Here is an 18370-nt window from a genome sequence, read left to right as displayed (position 1 = left end):
GGGTGCTGAGATTTCTACATCTTCATGTGAAATCTAATAGTAGAAGACTGGCTTCCAGAAAGCTAGAATAAGGGTTTTAAAGCCCAAGTCCACAGTGACACACCTACTCTAATAAGGCCATAGCTTCTCCAACATAACCATACCCACTCCAACAAGGCCACACCCACTCCAACATTGCCACACCCAGTCCAACAAGGCCACCACTCCAAATAATGCAGCACCCTGGGCCAAGAATATGCTAACCATCACATATTCATTCCTATTTCTCTCTGGTATTCTGGTATTCTTACACTTTCCTGTGCAAACCCCAATGGTCATTGCCTTTCTGCCATTTCTGGGTAGTAAGACCCTCTTCATCCCTTCTTGTAAGGTTGGTATCATGACCGTGAATTCTTTTTTGTTTATTGGGGAAGGTCTTTGTTTCTTCTTTGATTCTGAAGCCCTGCTGGTTTAGTACTCGTGTTTGGCGGTTATTTTCTTCGAGGACTTCAGCACAGCCTCACACACACACTGGCCTGCAGAGTCTGCTCAGGAGCCTGCAGTTGATCTGGGGGCTTGTTGTCAAATGGGACTTGATGCTTCTCTCTTTTGCAGACAGTGTGCCACGGTGAAGGTTTTGTGGTGTCCATTTAAGATTCTTTAGACCTTGGACACTTCCTTGTGTGTCCATATCTGTCCCAAAGGAAATTTCTGGAATTTACTGTATAGACTTTCTGTGTTCCAAACTTTCCTCTCCACCACCTCAGGGGTACCAGTGGTTCTGACACCAATGACTGATGATGTCCCAAAGATCTCCCATACTCTTTCCAATCTTTCCCCATTATTTTTGTCTTAAGGTAATTTTTAAGAAATCCATTTAACAGGACGGGTAGATGTGAAAGCTGTCACCATTCTTTACCAGTGCTGGGAGGTTGTCACCTGAGAAGGGACCTTGTGCTCTCTAGAAATAGAATCCTGTGACCCTGAGCTGTGGGTTGTGGCTGGAACAGGTTATTTCCCTTCAGATGAGCGGCCTGCAGTTTCTAGAATGTTCCTAGGCTGTGCACCTCACATCGGGCTCTGGTCAGCCTGTGGCCACAATCAGGAAATCTCAAGGCTCTACCCCTACCTTGTTGGTGACAGGGACTGGAGCGACACCTAGATGAGGTGATAGGAGCTGCAATGCAGCTGTCCTTGGTCCTGGGATTCTTTATACATTTTCCTGTTTGTTTGTTTGTTTGTTTGTTTTGTGTTGTTTTGTAGCTGTCTTCAGAAACACCAGAAGAGGGCACTGGATCCCATTACAGATGGTTGTGTGTCACCATGTGGCTGCTGGGATTTGAACTCAGGACCTTTGAAAGAGCAATCAGTGCTCTTAACCACTGAGCAATTTCTCCAGCCCAGTCCTGGAATTCTTGTAAAGCCAGGGTACCAAGTTTCTCCCAGGGTCTCAGGACAAGGACACACACTCCTGTCCCCTCCCCTTCCCTTTCCTCCCCTTCCCTCCCCTCCCCTCCCCTCCTCACAATGAGTCCCTTTCCCTGGATTTATCAGAGACATTCCATGAACCCTAACCCAGGAAAGCACAGACCCAGACCCAGAGGAAGTGAACCCGGGAGACCAGAACAAGGGGGCAGGAGCTGTGGGTCTGTGTAAGGACTCCAAGCCTCCCAGATGAAGATACAGAGCTGGTGAAAGACGATGACAGTCACTATGGAGACAGAATAGATCAGAGGAAGTTTTATTGATGTGTAGGTCTAGAGTGGTTCAGCTGACCACAGAAGCAGGTCATACAGGCAGGGAGGGAAGGAAAGGAGAAGCCAGCTCCCCTGGGACCTGATGGAGGAGGACTATGCTGGCCTGCTAAGGGTGGAGCTACCCTCACGTTTCTCTTCAGACCCTATACATCTTTCTTCTGAGCTACACCTCCATGAATAGCAAGTACAGGCTGGTGGAGGTGTGGTCCTGTGCCCTGCTGCTTTAGTAGGTCCTGGCCCTCAGCAGCTGGACTTCTGGCCACAGCAGGCCTGTCTGGAGCAGGCAGGGCGGCACAGCAGGGACACACAGGAGGCTGGGCGACAGCAGCTGGGCTGGCAGGAGGAGGCACAGCAGGAGGAGGTGGGCACACAGCAGGCAGGTCTGCACACAGGGCGGCACAGCAGGGACACGCTGGAGCAGGGTTTGCAGCACACAGGCTTGCAGCACACAGGAGCACAGCAGGGGGGCTGGCAGCAGGAGGAGGAGCCAGAGCAGATAGGGGTGCAGCACACAGGCTTGCAGCAGACAGGCACACAGCAAGAGGGCTGGCAGCAGGAGGACTGGCAGCTAGACTGCTGGCAGCATGACCCAGAGCAGATGGGTGTGCAGCAGACAGGCTTGCAGCAAAGGGTCACACAGCAGGGCTGCTGGCAGGGGGAGCAGGTGCAGCAAGCTGGCTGGCAGCTAGACTGCTGGCAGCATGAGGGTGTGCAGCAGGAGGATTGGCAGCAGGGGCTGGACACACAGCTCACTGGGGTGCAGACTAGGGTCAGGCAGGGGGCAGGGGCACAACAGCTTGGGGCACAGCAAGGAACACAGCAGCTTGGGGCACAGCAGCTGGACTGGCAACAGCTGGGGGCACAGCAGCAGGGCTCACAGCAGCTCTCTGGGCAGTCGTCCACCTGCCAGGAGGAGCTGGTGCAAGTGTCAGAGCAGACAGACATGGTGGAGGCGGCCATGGCAGGGTTGTGTGGGAGCTGGGACTGTGTGTTGAGTGACTGTGTGAGTGTTGAGGGATGTGTGTGAGAGGTGCTCTGGGCTCTGGGCTTTTATCCTTCAGGTCTGTTTTGCTGCAGGAGGCTCTGGGTACTTCCATTTCCTTGTTATTCAGTCTGGAGGGTGCTCTGAGGTGCTCAGTCACTAACTCCTGTTGGGCTGGTTGCTCTAGCAATGAACTCATCTAGAGGGAAAGCACAGACTTCCTGGGCTGACCCTGTGCCCTCTTCCTTGTGGCGCCTGCCAGGGTACCTGGTGATGACACAGAGCACTGAGACTACTGTGTCCTCCAGCGCTGTCCTCAGAAGGATGGTCCAGCCTGCCTGTGGCTGGAGAGAGGTGATGGGCCCCTCACAGACTTACCTCTCCTGCATCTGGGACCAGCACTGTGGCCAGAGCATCTCACTCATAGCCTTTGCTCTCCGTTATCCTTGATATTGTCAGATGCCTGGGTTCCTTGGTGCTCCAGAAAGCAGTAGAGGGAGGTGTGCTTACAGTAACAAGGGAGCAGAGATCAGCCGCACTGAGTAGGGCTTCTGTACCACACAGTGTGGGCTTTCTCTCATACATGCTACAGCTTCTCACACGACTCTGTCCCACAGACTTCTACACCCCTTTATGCGTGACAGGTCTTTTCAGCATCCATGTTCTATAGTGTTTTCATAACCACCGCTCAGAACCCCTTTGGACCTCTCCAGTGACCTGCAGTTTCTCCTGATCTCAGCTGAGGATTCCCAGCCTCCCCTTTGACCTAATTTTGAAAGACTTTGCATGGGCCTTTCAGAACTCACTCTCTACTCCCCTTTCCCTCAGCCTCACCGTCAGCCTCTCTCTGGAGGTCAGAGGTCAGAGGTCAGAGGTTAGATACCAGCCCTTCAACAAGCAGGTGAAGAAAACCGTAGTGGAGGACAGGACTAGAAACACATTTTTAAAAAGCAGAACCATCGGTCCTCCAAGTCTGCCTCTGGGAGCCTGTGGAGAGGTTTTCTGGCTGGTGTGTCACTTAAACCATTGAGCATTACATGTCCATATTTATCCATTCACGGCAGTGCCAGGAGTTTGTTCTTTATGGCTGAACAATACTCTCTTATGTGTCTGTGGCACATTTCGTCTCTGTCAGTGGTCAGGGACTCTGTTTTCACCTTTGTGCTACAGTGAGCAGCTCTGCTGGGAATATTCTTACAGTCTTGTTTGAACATGTCACCAACTCCTTGGCAGAGACCTGTGGGCAGACAGAGCAGCTCAGCCATGTGAGTCGTCTGTGTTTAGCCTTGGTGAGAATATATGGCTATTACCATCCCTTGGACCTGGGACGGGGCTCCAAGTGCTCTGTCACTTGTGTGTGTGTGTGTGTGTGTGTGTTTGTGCCTGCACTGTGCACATGTGTGAAGGTATGTGCATGTGTGTGAATATGTGTATTAGTCTGTGTGGGTATGTGTTAATATATGTGTGTGTAAGCACATGTGTTTGTGTGTAAATTAATGTGAGTGTAACTGTGTGTGTATGTGTAAGTATATGTACAAGTGTATGTGTATGTGTAAGTATGTATATAAGTATAAGTGTATGTGTAAGTGTATATTTATGTGTCTGTATGTGTAAGTGTATATATAAGTGTATGTGTAAGTGTATGTACATGTGTATATACATGTGTATATGTATGTTTATGTGTAAGTATATGTGTAAATGTAAGTGTATATATGTGTATGTGTATATGTAAGTATATGTATATATGTAAGTGTATAGTCATATGTATATGTAAGTATATGTTTAAGTATATGGGTAAGTATATGTATAAGTGTATGTGTATGTGTATGTGCATTTGTAAGTGTATATGTAAGTATATAAACATGTGTAAGTGTGTGTGAATGTGTATTTGTTCTTTAAGGAGTAGCCACTGAACCCCTGTGCCCAGTCTTAGGATTGCAGTGTCTTCTTAAGAAATTAGTTTGGACAGTCCTTTGTGTTAGATTGAGTTGTCTCTCCTGTCATGGGGTTTTTGATGGATTCTAGGCAGAAAGGCTCCCTTGACCGTCAGTGTTCTGATGGTCATCATTGAATTCTCTAACAATACCCTCTGCTGCCCAGTGCTTTCTTAATGTTGGTGCTTTAATTTCTCTTTTCTTGTGTCCCTTGTGTTTTTATAACTTGCCTGAGACACCACCGTTTGATGTGGCATTAGCATATAGCATTATATTCAACGTGTGACTGTCCCAGCACCATTTATGAAAGAGACTGTCCTTCGGTCACCACGTGTCCTGGCAATGTCAATAGAGATCAGGTGATTTGGCTTAGTTCATCATTGCTGTGACAGCAGTAGCAGCAGCAGCACCATGGTTTTGATCCCAAGGGCTTTACCATTGGAAATTGTATTCTTTATTGGCTAATGGCTTTGGCTCTAGCCTCCAGTGCAGTATTGAATGGAAGTGGATGCCCTCACCTTGTTCCTGATCTTAGAAAAGGTTAGGGGTAGGTTTCATGGGTGCCCTGCATGGCACTGAGGATGTTCCGTTGGGCTTGTTGAGTGTCTTTATTAGGAAAGGGCGTCGGATCTTTCTAGGCATCTTTTTGTCCATGTTTGAGATGGATATGAGGTTCCTCAGTCTCCTGCATTATACCACACAGGGCGACAAAGCTGCTGAGTCAGCTTTGAGTTCCTCAGCTCCCACCCTGTGCTGTGCAGTCCTTTACTGTGACTGGGGTCTGTCTGACTGTGTTTGTGGGTGGGAAAGCTCATAATTCTTTTCTAAATGTTTGCTGTTGTTCCTCTCTAAAGCTATTGGCCCTGGGCTCTTCCTTCCTGAATGGTCTTCCACTGTGATTAACTTGTTGACCATCTCAGGTCTAATCCTTGGCCCGGACCAGTTCATACACTTTAGACTTGAGACACAGATGGATGAAAATGCAAGAGACACCTGCAACAGTAACCATTGCCTGGACTAGTTCATACACTTTAGACCCAAGACAAGGATAGATGAAAAGGCAAGAGACACCTGCAACAGTAACCACTTGATCTTTGTAGCAAAATAAGAGGAGACTGGGTGTGCTGCAGAGTCAGACGGTCAGGAAACAATGTAACACTAAATATCAACACAGAGATCAATCTATCTATCATGACCACGTGGTAATCATTTCATAGACCCCAATCTATATGAAGCTGAACCGAAAAGAACTCAACAACTCTGGTACACTGATGACAGCTGGCCACATCAGCATGCTCTTGTTAGTGCAGTACCGTAAAAAGAAGAAGAAGAAGAAGAAGAAGAAATAGAAGAGCTGCGGAGATGGCTCAGTGGTTAAGAGCACTGACTGTTCTTCCAGAGGTCCTGAGTTCTATTCCCAGCAACCACATGGTGACTCTCAACCAACTGTAATGGGATCTGATGTCTCTTCTGGTATGTCTGAAGACAGCAACAGTGTACATTAAATAAATGAATACAAAGATAAATCTTTTGAAGAAGGAGGAAAAGGAAACGGAGGAGAAGGAGGAGGAAGAAAAGAAGAGGAAGAAGAAGAAGAAGAAGAAGAAGAAGAAGAAGAAGAAGAAGAAGAAGAAGAAGAAGAAGAAGAAGAAGAAGAAATAGAAGAAAAAGAAGGAAAAGAAGAAAAAGAAGGAAAAGAAAGAAAAGGAGGAGGGCTCGGAGCTCAGAGAACACCGTGCACAGTCATGCAGAACACACAAAGGAGCACTGACTTCTCCTCCTGTAGGTTGGCTCACAGCTTTGGCCAAAGAAATCTCAATGAATTTGAAATTATAGAGACCATATTAGGAGGCATCATCTAACAATAGAAAGAAATAGAAACAAAACAGAAAGAGAATGGAGAGTTTACCAGGCTGTAGAAATATAAGACATCCTTAGGGAGTCAGGGGGTCAGGGAAGAGGCTTGAAGATACAAGAGGTGGTTGAAAATGAAAAGACAACAAACCCACTCTGGGATGCAGCCAAAAGAGCGCAAGAGGGAAACTCATAGCCATGAAGGAAGAGCCCAACCCAGCCATCTAAACTCACATCTCAAGGAACCAGGAGCAGGAAGCACAAACAATCCAGAGCCAGCAATACACAGGAAATACAGATTAGAGCAGGCACTGAGGTCGGAGAAAAACAGCCTTGGGGACCAGGGCAACAAAGAGCAACACTGGCCGATGCTTAACCCAAGTAAAGGAAAAGGAGAGGTAAACAACTAAAATCTCAGGTGGAAACAGGGTCGTGGATGTGTGCTTACGTAAGCAAGATAAAGTAGATAGAAGATCACACTGAACCACTTACGGTGTCACCACGGCTGGGGACAAAAAAGGTTAGACTCCATGTAGCCTGGAGACCAGTTGTAGGCAGACCTTATTTCTTCGTGTGGTTTCAAATGCTATTCAGAGTCCTTTCTGCAACGAATAAAAAAAAAAAAAACAAAAAAACAAAAAAAACAACTATTACAGAGCACTTCTGTGAACTCTCTTAACTATGCAGAAATACCTTAATTTCTTCTTCTTTTTTTCTTTTGTGTGACTGAGGATTGAGCCTGGCTTCCTGCAAATGCCCCCAAAGCATTCCATGTTGGAGTAGTTATAGGGACTTGGCACTTTTATATATTTTTCTCTTATTTTCAGACAAGGTCTTTACTAGGTTGGCTTCAAACTTGCAATCTTTTGCTTCAGCTTTCTAAGTAGTTTGAGATCGTAGGTAACAGCCATCACGGACACCTCCCCTTTGTGTTCAAAGGACAGTTTGCTGTCCACTTCTGAGTAGACTGTATCCTTCCTGTCCTTCCTGTGCTGGCCTTTCTTTATCTGTTTGTCCCCATTCCCCCTGTTTGGGTTAGGAATATTTCTGTGTAGGAGTGTGTGAACAGGGTTTGATTTCAAGGGGGACGAATCAGTGAATGATTGTCTCCCATTTCAAAAGAGACTTCGGACTTTTCACAGCCAGAGTGTCGAGGCACTCTGGGGAGTTTTGAATTTGTACTCGATGTATTTTGCTTTGAGGGTTGGCCATGAGCCTTGGGGGCCAGGGGTGGAATGGCCCTGCCTGCAATGGCCTCCTTGGGCTCCTGTGTTTGAACATTTGATCCCCAGCCGGCAGCACTGATTTTTGGGAAGGTTGTAAAACCTACTGGATACTGGATCTAGCAGGCAGACAAAGGGAGCAGGGTGGGGCTTGAGGGTTCTCCATGGGCTCTGCTTTGGCCCTGAGCTCTGTGCTTCCTGGTGAGGAAGCCAGAGAAATCTGCTCCAACACCCTTCTACTGCTGTTGCAGCTCCAGGTTCACAGCACTGGTTATCCACCATAATGAACTGAGGCCCTTTCCAATGAGAAGCCACAAAAAACCACCACCAACAACAAAAACAAACAAACAAAACTCTTAAGTTGTCAAAGATAATCAACTCAATATCTATTCAGTCATATCACCTTCTAGATTAAGTTACCTTTAGACAGATAAAGAGAACCTGGCACAGAGAGGTTTAGCAGCCTGTCCCTGGCTGTGCAGTAAAACACACCATGATTCCTGCATTCCAACACAGGAGGTAGGAAGTACCGGGAGGAAGTGTAACCCTAAGCAGCTGGGTTTAAAATAAGATGGCTTCCAGGACAAACACAACAGGTTCCTCCAGACACAGAAGGAACAAGATAATAAACAGAGTAGGCACCTCACTGTGACCAAACACGCCAACTCAGTCACAAGGCAGAGAGAAAGCACAACCAAGACAAAAATAATCCCCAAGAGGCAAGGTGCTTTAAAGAGAATGGTCTCCACAGACTCCCATATCTGAATGTTTGGTCTCCTGGTGGACTGTTTGGGAAGGACTAGGAGGTGTGGTCTTGCTGTTGGTCACAGTGTGCTGGACTGTGCTTACAACAGTGCCAGCAACAAACTGTTACACACTGTTGTTTGTCCGTGTTGTTGGCAAAGCTACTGGAATCTGCTTTGGGATTTCCAAAGCCCATATTATCCCCAGTTAGCTCTCTCTGCCCCATGCTTGTGCACTGAGGCATAAGCTCTCAGCTACTGCTCCAACATCACGCCTGCCTGCCCGCCTGCCCGCCTGCCTGCCTGCCTGCCTGCCCGCCTGCCCGCCTGCCCGCCTGCCTGCCTGCCCGCCTGCCCGCCCGCCTGCCTGCCTTCTGCCTGCCTGCCTTCTGCCCGCCTGCCCGCCTGCCCGCCTGCCCGCCTGCCCGCCTCCCCACCTGCCTGCCTTCTGCCTGCCCGCCTGCCCGCCTGCCCTCCTGCCTGCCTTCTGTCTGCTTGCCTGCCTGCCTGCTGCCTGCCAGCATGCCCCCCCCCCCAAATCCACAATGGTCATGGACTCCAGACCTCTGGAACTGTGAGCCCCGAATTAAATGCTCCCTTTTATAAGTTGACATGGTCATGGTGTTTTGTCATGACACTAGACAAAGACAAGAAATAACAGATACAGAGCTGGATGGATGGCTCAGTAGTTAAGAGCACTGACTGCTCTTCTAGAGGATCTGGGTTCAGGTTTCAGCACTTCCATCTGGTACTTACGTTGGTCTGAAACTCCATCTTTAGTGGATTCAGCATTCTATTCTGGATTATATTCATGTACATCAACACACACACACACACACACACACACCACAAACATACCACACACACATACACATAAAATTTAAAAATCTTATTTTTAAAAAGGAAATAAATAATTGGGGACTATATTCATGTGCATAAACACACACACACACTTTTTAAATCTTCTTTTACAAAGGAAAAAGAATTATTTGGGACACTGTCTTAGCTGAGTGTTTAGGAGCTAAACACCTGTGAATAAGAACATTGGTCTCTGAAGGGCTCCAGGTCACAGGTCACAGAGGTCCCTGTACATTGGCATGTTCTACAGCATTCCTGACAGCCCATGTGCCCATCAACAGGCATGGATAGAAACTGTGTGAGCGTGCACAGGTGACCGTCTTTCCAAAAGGCAAAGAAAGTCGTGTTGTTTTTCAGGAACTGGCTGTCATGGGGACAGTCACATAAGAACCCAGCCAATTCTTAGAGAGATATACATTGTAAAACTTTATCCCATTTGAGGTTTCTAGATCGTATATGGTTTCAAAATTATGAACCTGCAGATTAAAACCAATAGGAATGAAACTATCTGGAGAACAAAGGGGATTAGTTGGAGGGAGAGGGGGAAAGAGGGGGGAGGGGGGAAGGAAAGGATATAGAATATGTACAATATGTTCGTGTAAAACAGAGACGTTCAAGGCTGGGTCCGAGTGTCCACACTGGACAGGTGTCAGGAGATTTTCACTTAGCAGCCAGAAGGGTCCTGTGTTTGGCACCTATGAGCTCTGGGCTGAGTCCTCACTGTCGGTGCCCCTCCCCCAACCCCAGGTGTGATGGGTGCAAGGTGGAGCCTCAGGATGGGTCAGTGACTCTGGTCACACTTCAGGGACAGTCCCCTTCCACGAGTCGGCATGTGGTCTGTAACCGTATGTTCTAAAGCCCCCTGAAAACATCTGACTTCCAGCCCTCAGTATTAGGGGAAATCCATGTCTGTGGTCTAAGGCCCCAGGCGGCAGCAGTTTGTCTTGTGACTGGACTAAACAGGCAGAGGCAAGCCAGCAGGAAAACTAGGCTTATATGGAATCTGAACACGTGGTCAACTACTCTCAGGGTTGCAGGTTCAGTCTTCAGAACAGATCAGCCAGTGGGGTCCGGGGGCTGCTGGAGCACTGAGCCATCTGCCCATCAACTCCCATAATTCCCATTCTGCTGAAAAACTCATATCTTAAAAAAAATTATTAGGTTTATTTGTGTGTGTGTATATGTGTGTGTGTGTGTGTCTGTCTGTCTGTCTTTGTGTATGTGTTTCTGTGTGTGAGTGTCTTTGTGTAGGTGTTTGTATGTGAGTTTGTGTAGAAGTGAGTATGTGTGAGTATATGTGTTTATGTATTTGTGTGTTTCTGGTATAGAGTGTGTGTTTGTCTGTATATGAGTGTGGGTTTGTGAATATTTGTGTTTATGTGTGAGTGTGTGTGTGTGATTGTGTGTGTATGTGTTTGGATATGTGAGTGTGTGCCTATATGTGTGTGAGTGTGTGTGTATAATTCTGCATGTGAATGTATGTGTATGAATGTGAGTTTGTGTGTGTCTGTGTGTGTTTATATGTGTGTGAATGTGACTATTTGTTGTGTGTATAAGTGTTTGTGTGTGTGAATGCATGCTTGTGTGTGTATGTGTGAGTGTGAGCATGGGAATATTTGTGTGTGGTTTTGAGTATGTATGGGTGTATATGTGCGGTGTGTGTATGTTTGTCTATGTGTGAGTATTTGTGTGTATGATTGTGTGTGTGTGTGAATCTGTGTGTTTGTGAGTGTGAGTAGATATGAATATATGTGTTTCTGTGTATATGAGTGTGTGTATGAGTGTATGTGTTTCTGTATGCATGACTGTGTGCATGAGTGTCTGTAAGTCTGTGTGTGAGTGTGTGTGTATTTGCTGTGTGTATAAGTGTTTGTGTATGTGAGTGTGAATGTGTTTGTGTGTGTGTGATTGTATGAGTGTGCATGACTCTGTGTGAGTTTTTTGTGTGTATAAGTGTTTGTGTATGTGAGTGTGAATGTGTGTGTTTATGTGTGTGTAAGTGTGTATGTATTGTATATCTGTGGATGTCAGATGACAACTGGCAGAAGTCAGTTCTCTCTTGCTACTTGTAGGATCTGGGAATCAATCTCAGGTCTGCAGCCTCTTCCTGAGTGCCTCAGTCCCATGACGATCTCACCAGCCCACTGAGATGTCACTAGCCCACTGAGATCTCACCAGCCCACTGATGATCTCACCAGCCCACTGATGATGTCACCAGCCCACTGATGATCTCACCAGCCCACTGATGATCTCACTAGCCCACTGAGATCTCACCAGCCCACTGATGATGTCACTAGCCCACTGATGATGTCACCAGCCCACTGAGATCTCACCAGCCCACTGATGATGTCACCAGCCCACTGGGGATCTCACCAGCCCCACCCTCCTCTGTTCTGCGTGGTGCTCAGGAGCAAGTGGCAAATCTACCAAAGCTGGTCTCGGCCCCTGGTGCTTCCAGCCCTTCATCCAAGGCCTCCTCCGACAGAGCTCTGTCGGCACTGTGATCAAGCCACACCGGAGGCACACAAGGAGACAAGCCACCAGAGATGTAGAAACTTCTGGAAACAGAGGCGAGTCCCAGAAATGACCAATCAAACTGGAAAGCAATAGATGCAGGAGCTTAACAGAACCAGACCAGCGCCACAAGCTCTTCTGAGAAGCTCATTTTATTTCACAAGATAGTGAGCAGGGGGGAGGGGGATGTGAGAATGGGGAGGGGCACTGAGCGGAGGAGGGGAGTCACAGAGAAGGAGACCCAAGGTCAACTCAGCTCTGAGGCCTGCACAGGGGGACTGGAGCCCAGAGCAGGTGTCAGGCCTAAGCAGAGCCTGGCTGGCCGAACCATGGCAGGTGACTGGGAGCCCACAGAGGGTCTCCCTGGAGTCTGCTGGGTAGGGACACTTCAGAGGAGCTGGCCACACACAGAGAGGACAGCCAGGTAGCCAGTGGAAAGGCAACATTGGCTGCGGCTCAAGGCCAGGGTCCCAGAGAGAGAGACTCGGGTCACATGAAGCCTGTTCCCATGGGTGGCCAGAAGGTTCGCAGGACTCACAGCTTGTCAGCTGGTCACAGGAAAGTAGCCACCATCAGGCCAGATGAAAAGGAGCGTGGGAAAGGCAAACCAGGAGATACTGGGGGCTGAGCAGGGAGACAAGGGTATGCAGCTGAGCCCAGTTATGGGAGCAGGCCCGCTTGGCTCAAGACTCTGAGGGTATCAGGCCTGTACCTGGGGACTCTAAAGCATGGGACAGGCCCTCAGCAGCTGGACTTCTGGCCACAGCAGGCCTGTCTGGAGCAGGCAGGGCGGCACAGCAGAGACACACAGGAGGCTGGGCGACAGCAGCTGGGCTGGCAGGAGGAGGCACAGCAGGAGGAGGTGGGCACACAGCAGGCAGGTCTGCACACAGGGCGGCACAGCAGTGACACGCTGGAGCAGGGCTTGCAGCACACAGGCTTGCAGCACACAGGAGCACAGCAGGGGGGCTGGCAGCAGGAGGAGGAGCCAGAGCAGATGGGGGTGCAGCAGACAGGCACACAGCAGGAGGGCTGGCAGCAGGAGGACTGGCAGCTAGACTGCTGGCAGCATGACCCAGAACAGATGGGTGTGCAGCAGACAGGCTTGCAGCAAAGGGTCACACAGCAGGGCTGCTGGCAGGGGGAGCAGGTGCAGCAAGCTGGCTGGCAGCTAGACTGCTGGCAGCATGAGGGTGTGCAGCAGGAGGATTGGCAGCAGGGGCTGGACACACAGCTCACTGGGGTGCAGACGAGGGTCAGGCAGGGGGCTGGGGCACAGCAGCTGGGGGCACAGCAAGGAACACAGCAGCTGGGGGCACAGCAGCTGGACTGGCAGCAGTTGGGTTGGCAGCAGCTGGACTGGCAGCAGCTGGGGGCACAGCAGCAGGGCCCACAGCAGCTCTCTGGGCAGTCATCCACCTGCCAGGAGGAGCTGGTGCAAGCATCAGAGCAGACAGACCTGGTGGAGGCGGCCATGGCGGGGTTGTCTGTGTTGGAAGTAGGGAGTGTGTGAGTGTGGGAGGTAGTGTGTGAGGTGCTGGTCTGCTGGCCTTTTATCCTTCTCCAGCCTGTTTTCCTAGAGGGAGACGCCTCTTTCTTCCTGTTGTGCATCGGGTGCATTGTGGGAAGTTCCTCTTCCTGACTACACAGACTTGGAACTGGGAGAGAAAAACAGGTAGAAAACCTTACACCTCAAAGATCCACCTCTGCCAATGTGCTCGATGCCAGCCACTGTTGCAGTCTGGTGGGCACACCCTTCAGGGCCCGCTGGAGGCGCCATCCTGTGCCAATGACTGTGAGGGAGACAGGAAAGGAGGAGCCAGGGGAGTATTATGGTATGGTCTCCTCAGAAGTCAGTGTGGTGTGAGAACCAGCAAGGCTGTGGCAGGCAGGTCTCAGGGTAGAGGCCAGTCTGGGCTACTTAGTGACCCCTGTCTCAAAGACCTTGAAGTAAAACTTCTTTGGCAACCAGGGAGTCTGTTCACAGGTAGTGTTCATTTCCTGATGTCCAGCTGGCTTTTGAAACCTCAAGTCAGAGATTTCTCGAGTGTCTGTGTAGAGCTCACAGCTAGGCCTGTTGCCACAGGGCCGGGTTGGCTGCCTGGATGCGTTGCCTGCATCTCTCTGCTGGTAGCGGTGATAACTGTTGTTTATCTGACAGTGCTCTGGAGGAGGTTCTGTCCATGACCGTCCTGTCTGAGACAGTCACCCTGTGTCATGAAGAGTATTCACAATAAAGACTTTTGTGGCCTGGGCTTGGAAGAGGTTGGGGACAGGACTGTGCCTGCACACTCACACACTCAGAGTCATGTCCCAGGCTATGTTCCCAGTGGTCCAGCCTTCTCAGTCATCACAGAAGACAGTCAGATGTCAGCAGAGAAAGGCAGGCAGTGTATCAGATTTTGTTCCCAGGAGGGAGGTTTCTTGCGCTGTTGGAAGGCAAGTCTGTTGTTCAGTGACATTGGTGTTATAAGACATTGGCATCCTCGGGTGACAGGAAGGCCTGAGCACCCATGGAGGGACCAGATCCTACAAGATCACAGTACCAAGTTCTAGATGGTTCTCCAAATGATAGAAGCGAGGAGGGTGCTAGGGGTTGGGCAGAAGGGTGGTGGCCAGAAGTCTCTGTGTTGAGGGCAGGTAGCTGCCTCTTGCCAGATCTCCTCAGCTTTGCTGAGGTGGAGAACCATGCCAGAGAGGCAGTATGGGGCTCTAAAATGTTTTCCTTGCATTTATGAATTCCAACTAAGCTGGGGGGGAGAGGGGTTCCGGGGTGTTGTTAATTCTACAAGAAAGCTTAGGGAAAGTCCCCCAACGATTTCTCTGGGAAATACACTAAGAGGTGACATTATCCATGTGCCTTTACAAATTACAAGACATAGAGTTTCGCACCCCTGTCTCCATTTCAAGAATATAGGTGTTCAGCCCTGGGTTCTGTCTGTCACACACATGCTGCGGTGGCTCCCATAGGTGACCATAGGCTATGAGTGTGTGTCCCAGCCAGGTATCCTGCCTTCTTGTCTCTTTCCATAAGACTGCTTTTCTGAAGTCACTGGATTGTGGGGAAAAGGGACTCTGAGGTGACAAGTGGCCATGTGTCCCAGAGTCATGACCCTAAGACTGTGTCATCCAGGCCCTCTTCCCAAGGCCATGCTGCCGATTCCTACACCTTCACGATGAGTTCACACTCAGGTGGTTAGCTTTATCGGGCATCTTACTCTGGCTGCCAGTTGTCATGGTCTGATTATCCTTAGCTCAGGATTGACACTATTTGGAGGTGTGGCCTTGTCGGGATAGATGTGTCACTGTGGGCTTGGGCTTTAGATTCTCATCCTAGCTGCCTGGAAGCCAGTGTTCCCCTAGCAGCCTTCAGATGAAGATGTAGAACTCTCAGCTCCTCCTGCACCATGCCTGCCTGGACGCTGCCATGTTCCCACCTTGATGACAATGGACTGAACCTGTGAACCTGTAAGCCAGCCCCAATTAAATGTTGTCCTTTATAAGAGTTGCCTTGGTCATGGTGTCTGTTCACAGCAGTAAAACCCTAACTAAGACAGCAATTTTGTGACTTATCAGCTTGTCCCTAATATCCAATGAACAGTGTGCTTAGGTCCATGTTCACGTGTCTCCAGATACCCACATGATCACAGGGAAAGAGTTGACCAGACCTCTCCTGCCAGATTGGATAGCTTTCTATATCTCTGGGATCACAGGCAAGACTCTCTCAGCTGGTCCCAAGCCCCACAGCCCTGACAGCCCAGGCTGTGCCACTGGATTGGTGAACAGGAGAGAAACAATTTTTTTTTTCTGTCCAGTCATATGGCGGAAAGGAAGAGAGGTCCAGCAAAAACATCACCCAAATCCACCTTCACCCCAAGTCCACCTTCAGAGGTTCTGTCACCAGGGTAAAGTTTAAATAGATGGCCAGAAGTATGCACAGTTACCAGTCCTGGTGTAGGTGTGGCCCTGCCCATCATCATCAGGTCTCTAGAGTGTCCTGCAAGGCATTCTGGGAGACAAACTCCCCCTCTGTCTGGGACCAGACTCAGCGTTTTCCTTCTCCCAAGCAGGAAACCTCCTGGAAAATTCCAATTCCTTGGCGTCTACTGTCCTAAAACTTTGAGGGCTGCAAGTGTCTCCTGCCAAGTAGCTACATGCTCTTCCATCTTCTCATGAGCGTTACCTGTCACAAAGGGAGCACATCCTAGTAGTGTTTCTGGTCACAGCCATGTTACTGCTCCAAGTTTGAGTTCAGTTGACCATGCACACTGGAATAAGAGCCCACAGCCTTTTCTGTGTCTACCGGATATTGTCCGTGGGCAGAGGGGCTGAGGACATCCCCAGACCCTACAGCATGGACCTGATTGGAGCTAAGGCCAGGGCTGGGCGTGGCCACGGGGGAAGTGAGTCTGGAGCTGTGACTAACAGTTGCTCACAGCACCCAAGCCCTTAGCCTGCTCAGCTTAGCCCAGCATGGCTCTCCTACGTCTGCACTCTGGTGCAGAAGCACAATATGGTGTCAGGGAGGGGATCCCTGCACAGAAGAGAGCAGGCAGACAGGACAGGTGGCTAGGCTGTGCAGGGGACATCAGACGAGGCACCAGGGACGTATTAACCAGACTGCGCCACCATAGCAATATCTAACAAAAACCACTTAAGGGGGAAGGATTGACTTTGCCCATGGATTCTGAGGGTTCCATCCGCCATGGTGGGGGTGGGGTGAGGGGGGTGGGGGGTAGGAGGCAATGCCGCTCACACCGTGAGGGCCAGGAAGCAGAGAGGGCAGAGCGCATGCGTGTGCCTACCCTCGCTCGCTTCTTCCTCTCCTCTCCTTTCATCTTGTCTCCAGCCTCACCTGCATCTTTCCCCTCAGTGAAATCTCTCCGGAAACACCCTTACACGCATGCTTAGAGCTGACTCTCAGCATTTCCTGGCCACCTCTTGGCACAGTTGAGGTGACTCCAGGACTACTTATGACAGGTATAGACCCTGGCACATCCTTGCCAGAGGATAGACCTGCTCCAAGGACCAGGAAAGCAGACTTGTCCCAGCGGAAATCTTGATGACAGACAGGAATGAGCTAGCAGCCACCAGAGAGAGGATCTGCTTCCTCAGACAGATAACAGAATGGGTCCAGATCGGGCCACATCTGCAGGTCACCAGCCCCAGGGAGTCCTGGACATGCGGGATTTTGGTTGAACCTGTCTGGAAAGAGACCCTGAGTTTCAAGAGAGAGGCTGCAGTCTTCGTGACCTCTGGACAGGGTCACTCAGTTCCAGTTATGTCTGTGGTTAAAGGAGACTGTAGTCTGTGGAAGTCACATGTCCTCACAGCGTGAGGGAGGCATAGCTGCAGCCTACCTGACTAGAAGGCTGAGGTAAGCCCTTCATGTGTCTGAGAGGACATTTTGAGAACAGGTTGTCTGAGGGTGTGGTGGTTTGTATATACTTGGCCCAGGGAGTGGCCCTCTTGATGTGGGCTTGTTAGACTGGGCGTAGCCTTGTTGGAGTGGGTGGGGCCTCGTTGGAATGGGCGTGGCTTTGTTGGAGTGGGTGTGTCACTGTGGGCATAGGCTTTAAGACCTTCATCCCAGCTGCCTGGAAGCCAATATTCTGCTAGCAACCTTCAGATGAAGATGGAGAACTCTCAGCTCCTCCTGCACCATGCCTGCCTGGATGCTGCCATGCTCCTGCCTTGATGATAATGGACTGAACCTCTGAAACTGCAAGCCAGCCTCAGTTAAATGTCCTTATGAGAGTTGCCTTGGTCATGGTGTCTGTTCACAGCAGTAAAACCCTAACTAAGACAGAGGGAAACCTGCCTGACTGTGGGCAAGGCATGATGGGATAAAATCACAGCAAAGGAAAACCTTCAGTGGCCCAAGCCAAGGTGTGGCCCTTGAGAAATCGCATCACTTAATGGATCTGGTGTAAGAGGTTTATTAGGGGAGGGAAGAGCAAACTCAGGGTCGGGAGTGAGAAAGAGGTAGACAAAAACAGACAGGGAGACAGAGAGAGAAACATGGAAGAAAGCAGAGGGGGGAGGGAGGAGGGGGAGGGAAAGGGTGGGGAGGAGGGCAGAGAGGGAGAGCCACTGTGGCTGGGGGCTCTTTTATCCCACAACGCACTGCAGGTGATGATGTCAGCCACTGCTAGTTCCTGGAGAGCAGGCCAGGGGGATTTCCTGTATGCTAATGACTCCATCCCATGGGATAGAGCAGGAAGGACAGAGGGAAGATGGAGGGAATGGACAAGTATGTCCCTGTGTTTCCTGGAACCAGGAAGAGAGCTGTCCCATTCCCACTCCCTTGTGAGACTTTCTTTTTTCTTTCTCTCTTTCTCTCTTTCTCTCTTTCTCTCTTTCTTTCTTTCTTTCTTTCTTTCTTTCTTTCTTTCTTTCTTTCTTTCTTTCTTTCGTTCTTTCTTTCTTCTTCTTCTTCTTCTTTTTTTTTTGTCCCCGTTGCGTTGTGTTAGGTATTTCATCACAGATGCGAACAATAACAATACTGAAGGGTGTTTGGTGGCAG

General features: G+C 49.7%; 3 protein-coding genes across 4 annotated transcripts in view; 1 reads left to right on the top strand and 2 right to left on the bottom strand.

Annotated features, from left to right (window-relative positions):
• The window catches only part of Tspear (thrombospondin type laminin G domain and EAR repeats), a 178522-nt gene that overhangs the window by 83852 nt on the left and 76300 nt on the right, over positions 1–18370 (top strand). The gene's annotated exons all lie outside the window — the stretch shown is intronic.
• LOC127669665 (keratin-associated protein 10-8-like) lies at positions 1977–2696 on the bottom strand. The gene is made up of 2 exons (XM_052163827.1): positions 2581–2696; positions 1977–2532 (listed from the first exon to the last, which is right to left on the bottom strand). The coding sequence occupies exons 1-2, from the start codon at positions 2694–2696 to the stop codon at positions 1977–1979; spliced, it is 672 nt and encodes a 223-aa protein (XP_052019787.1).
• LOC127669668 (keratin-associated protein 10-3-like) lies at positions 12586–13320 on the bottom strand. 2 transcript variants are annotated; one of them, XM_052163832.1, is made up of 2 exons: positions 13155–13320; positions 12586–13112 (listed from the first exon to the last, which is right to left on the bottom strand). In XM_052163832.1, exons 1-2 carry the CDS (start codon positions 13318–13320, stop codon positions 12586–12588), a joined length of 693 nt encoding a protein of 230 aa, XP_052019792.1. The 2 variants fall into 2 exon arrangements, with proteins under 2 accessions (XP_052019792.1, XP_052019793.1); XM_052163833.1 differs by having other exon boundaries at positions 12586–13144; positions 13232–13320.

Source organism: Apodemus sylvaticus, chromosome 19 (assembly GCF_947179515.1).
Source record: "Apodemus sylvaticus chromosome 19, mApoSyl1.1, whole genome shotgun sequence".
Lineage (NCBI taxonomy): Eukaryota > Metazoa > Chordata > Mammalia > Rodentia > Muridae > Apodemus > Apodemus sylvaticus.
Note: the sequence above shows the minus strand (reverse complement) of the source record. Positions and strands in the feature narration are given on the sequence as shown.

Bases quoted from the DNA above. Each gene is read 5' to 3' on its own strand.
- LOC127669665 (XM_052163827.1), bottom strand. From the start codon at position 2,696: ATGGCCGCCTCCACCATGTCTGTCTGCTCTGACACTTGCACCAGCTCC. The intron at 2,533-2,580 runs GTCCAGCTGCTG...CTGTGCCCCAAG, and splicing joins TGTGCCCCCAGCTGTTGCCA to CTGTTGTGCCCCTGCCCCCT.
- LOC127669668 (XM_052163832.1), bottom strand. From the start codon at position 13,320: ATGGCCGCCTCCACCAGGTCTGTCTGCTCTGATGCTTGCACCAGCTCC. The intron at 13,113-13,154 runs GCTGCTGTGTTC...GCTGTGCCCCAG, and splicing joins GTCCAGCTGCTGTGCCCCCA to CCCCCTGCCTGACCCTCGTC.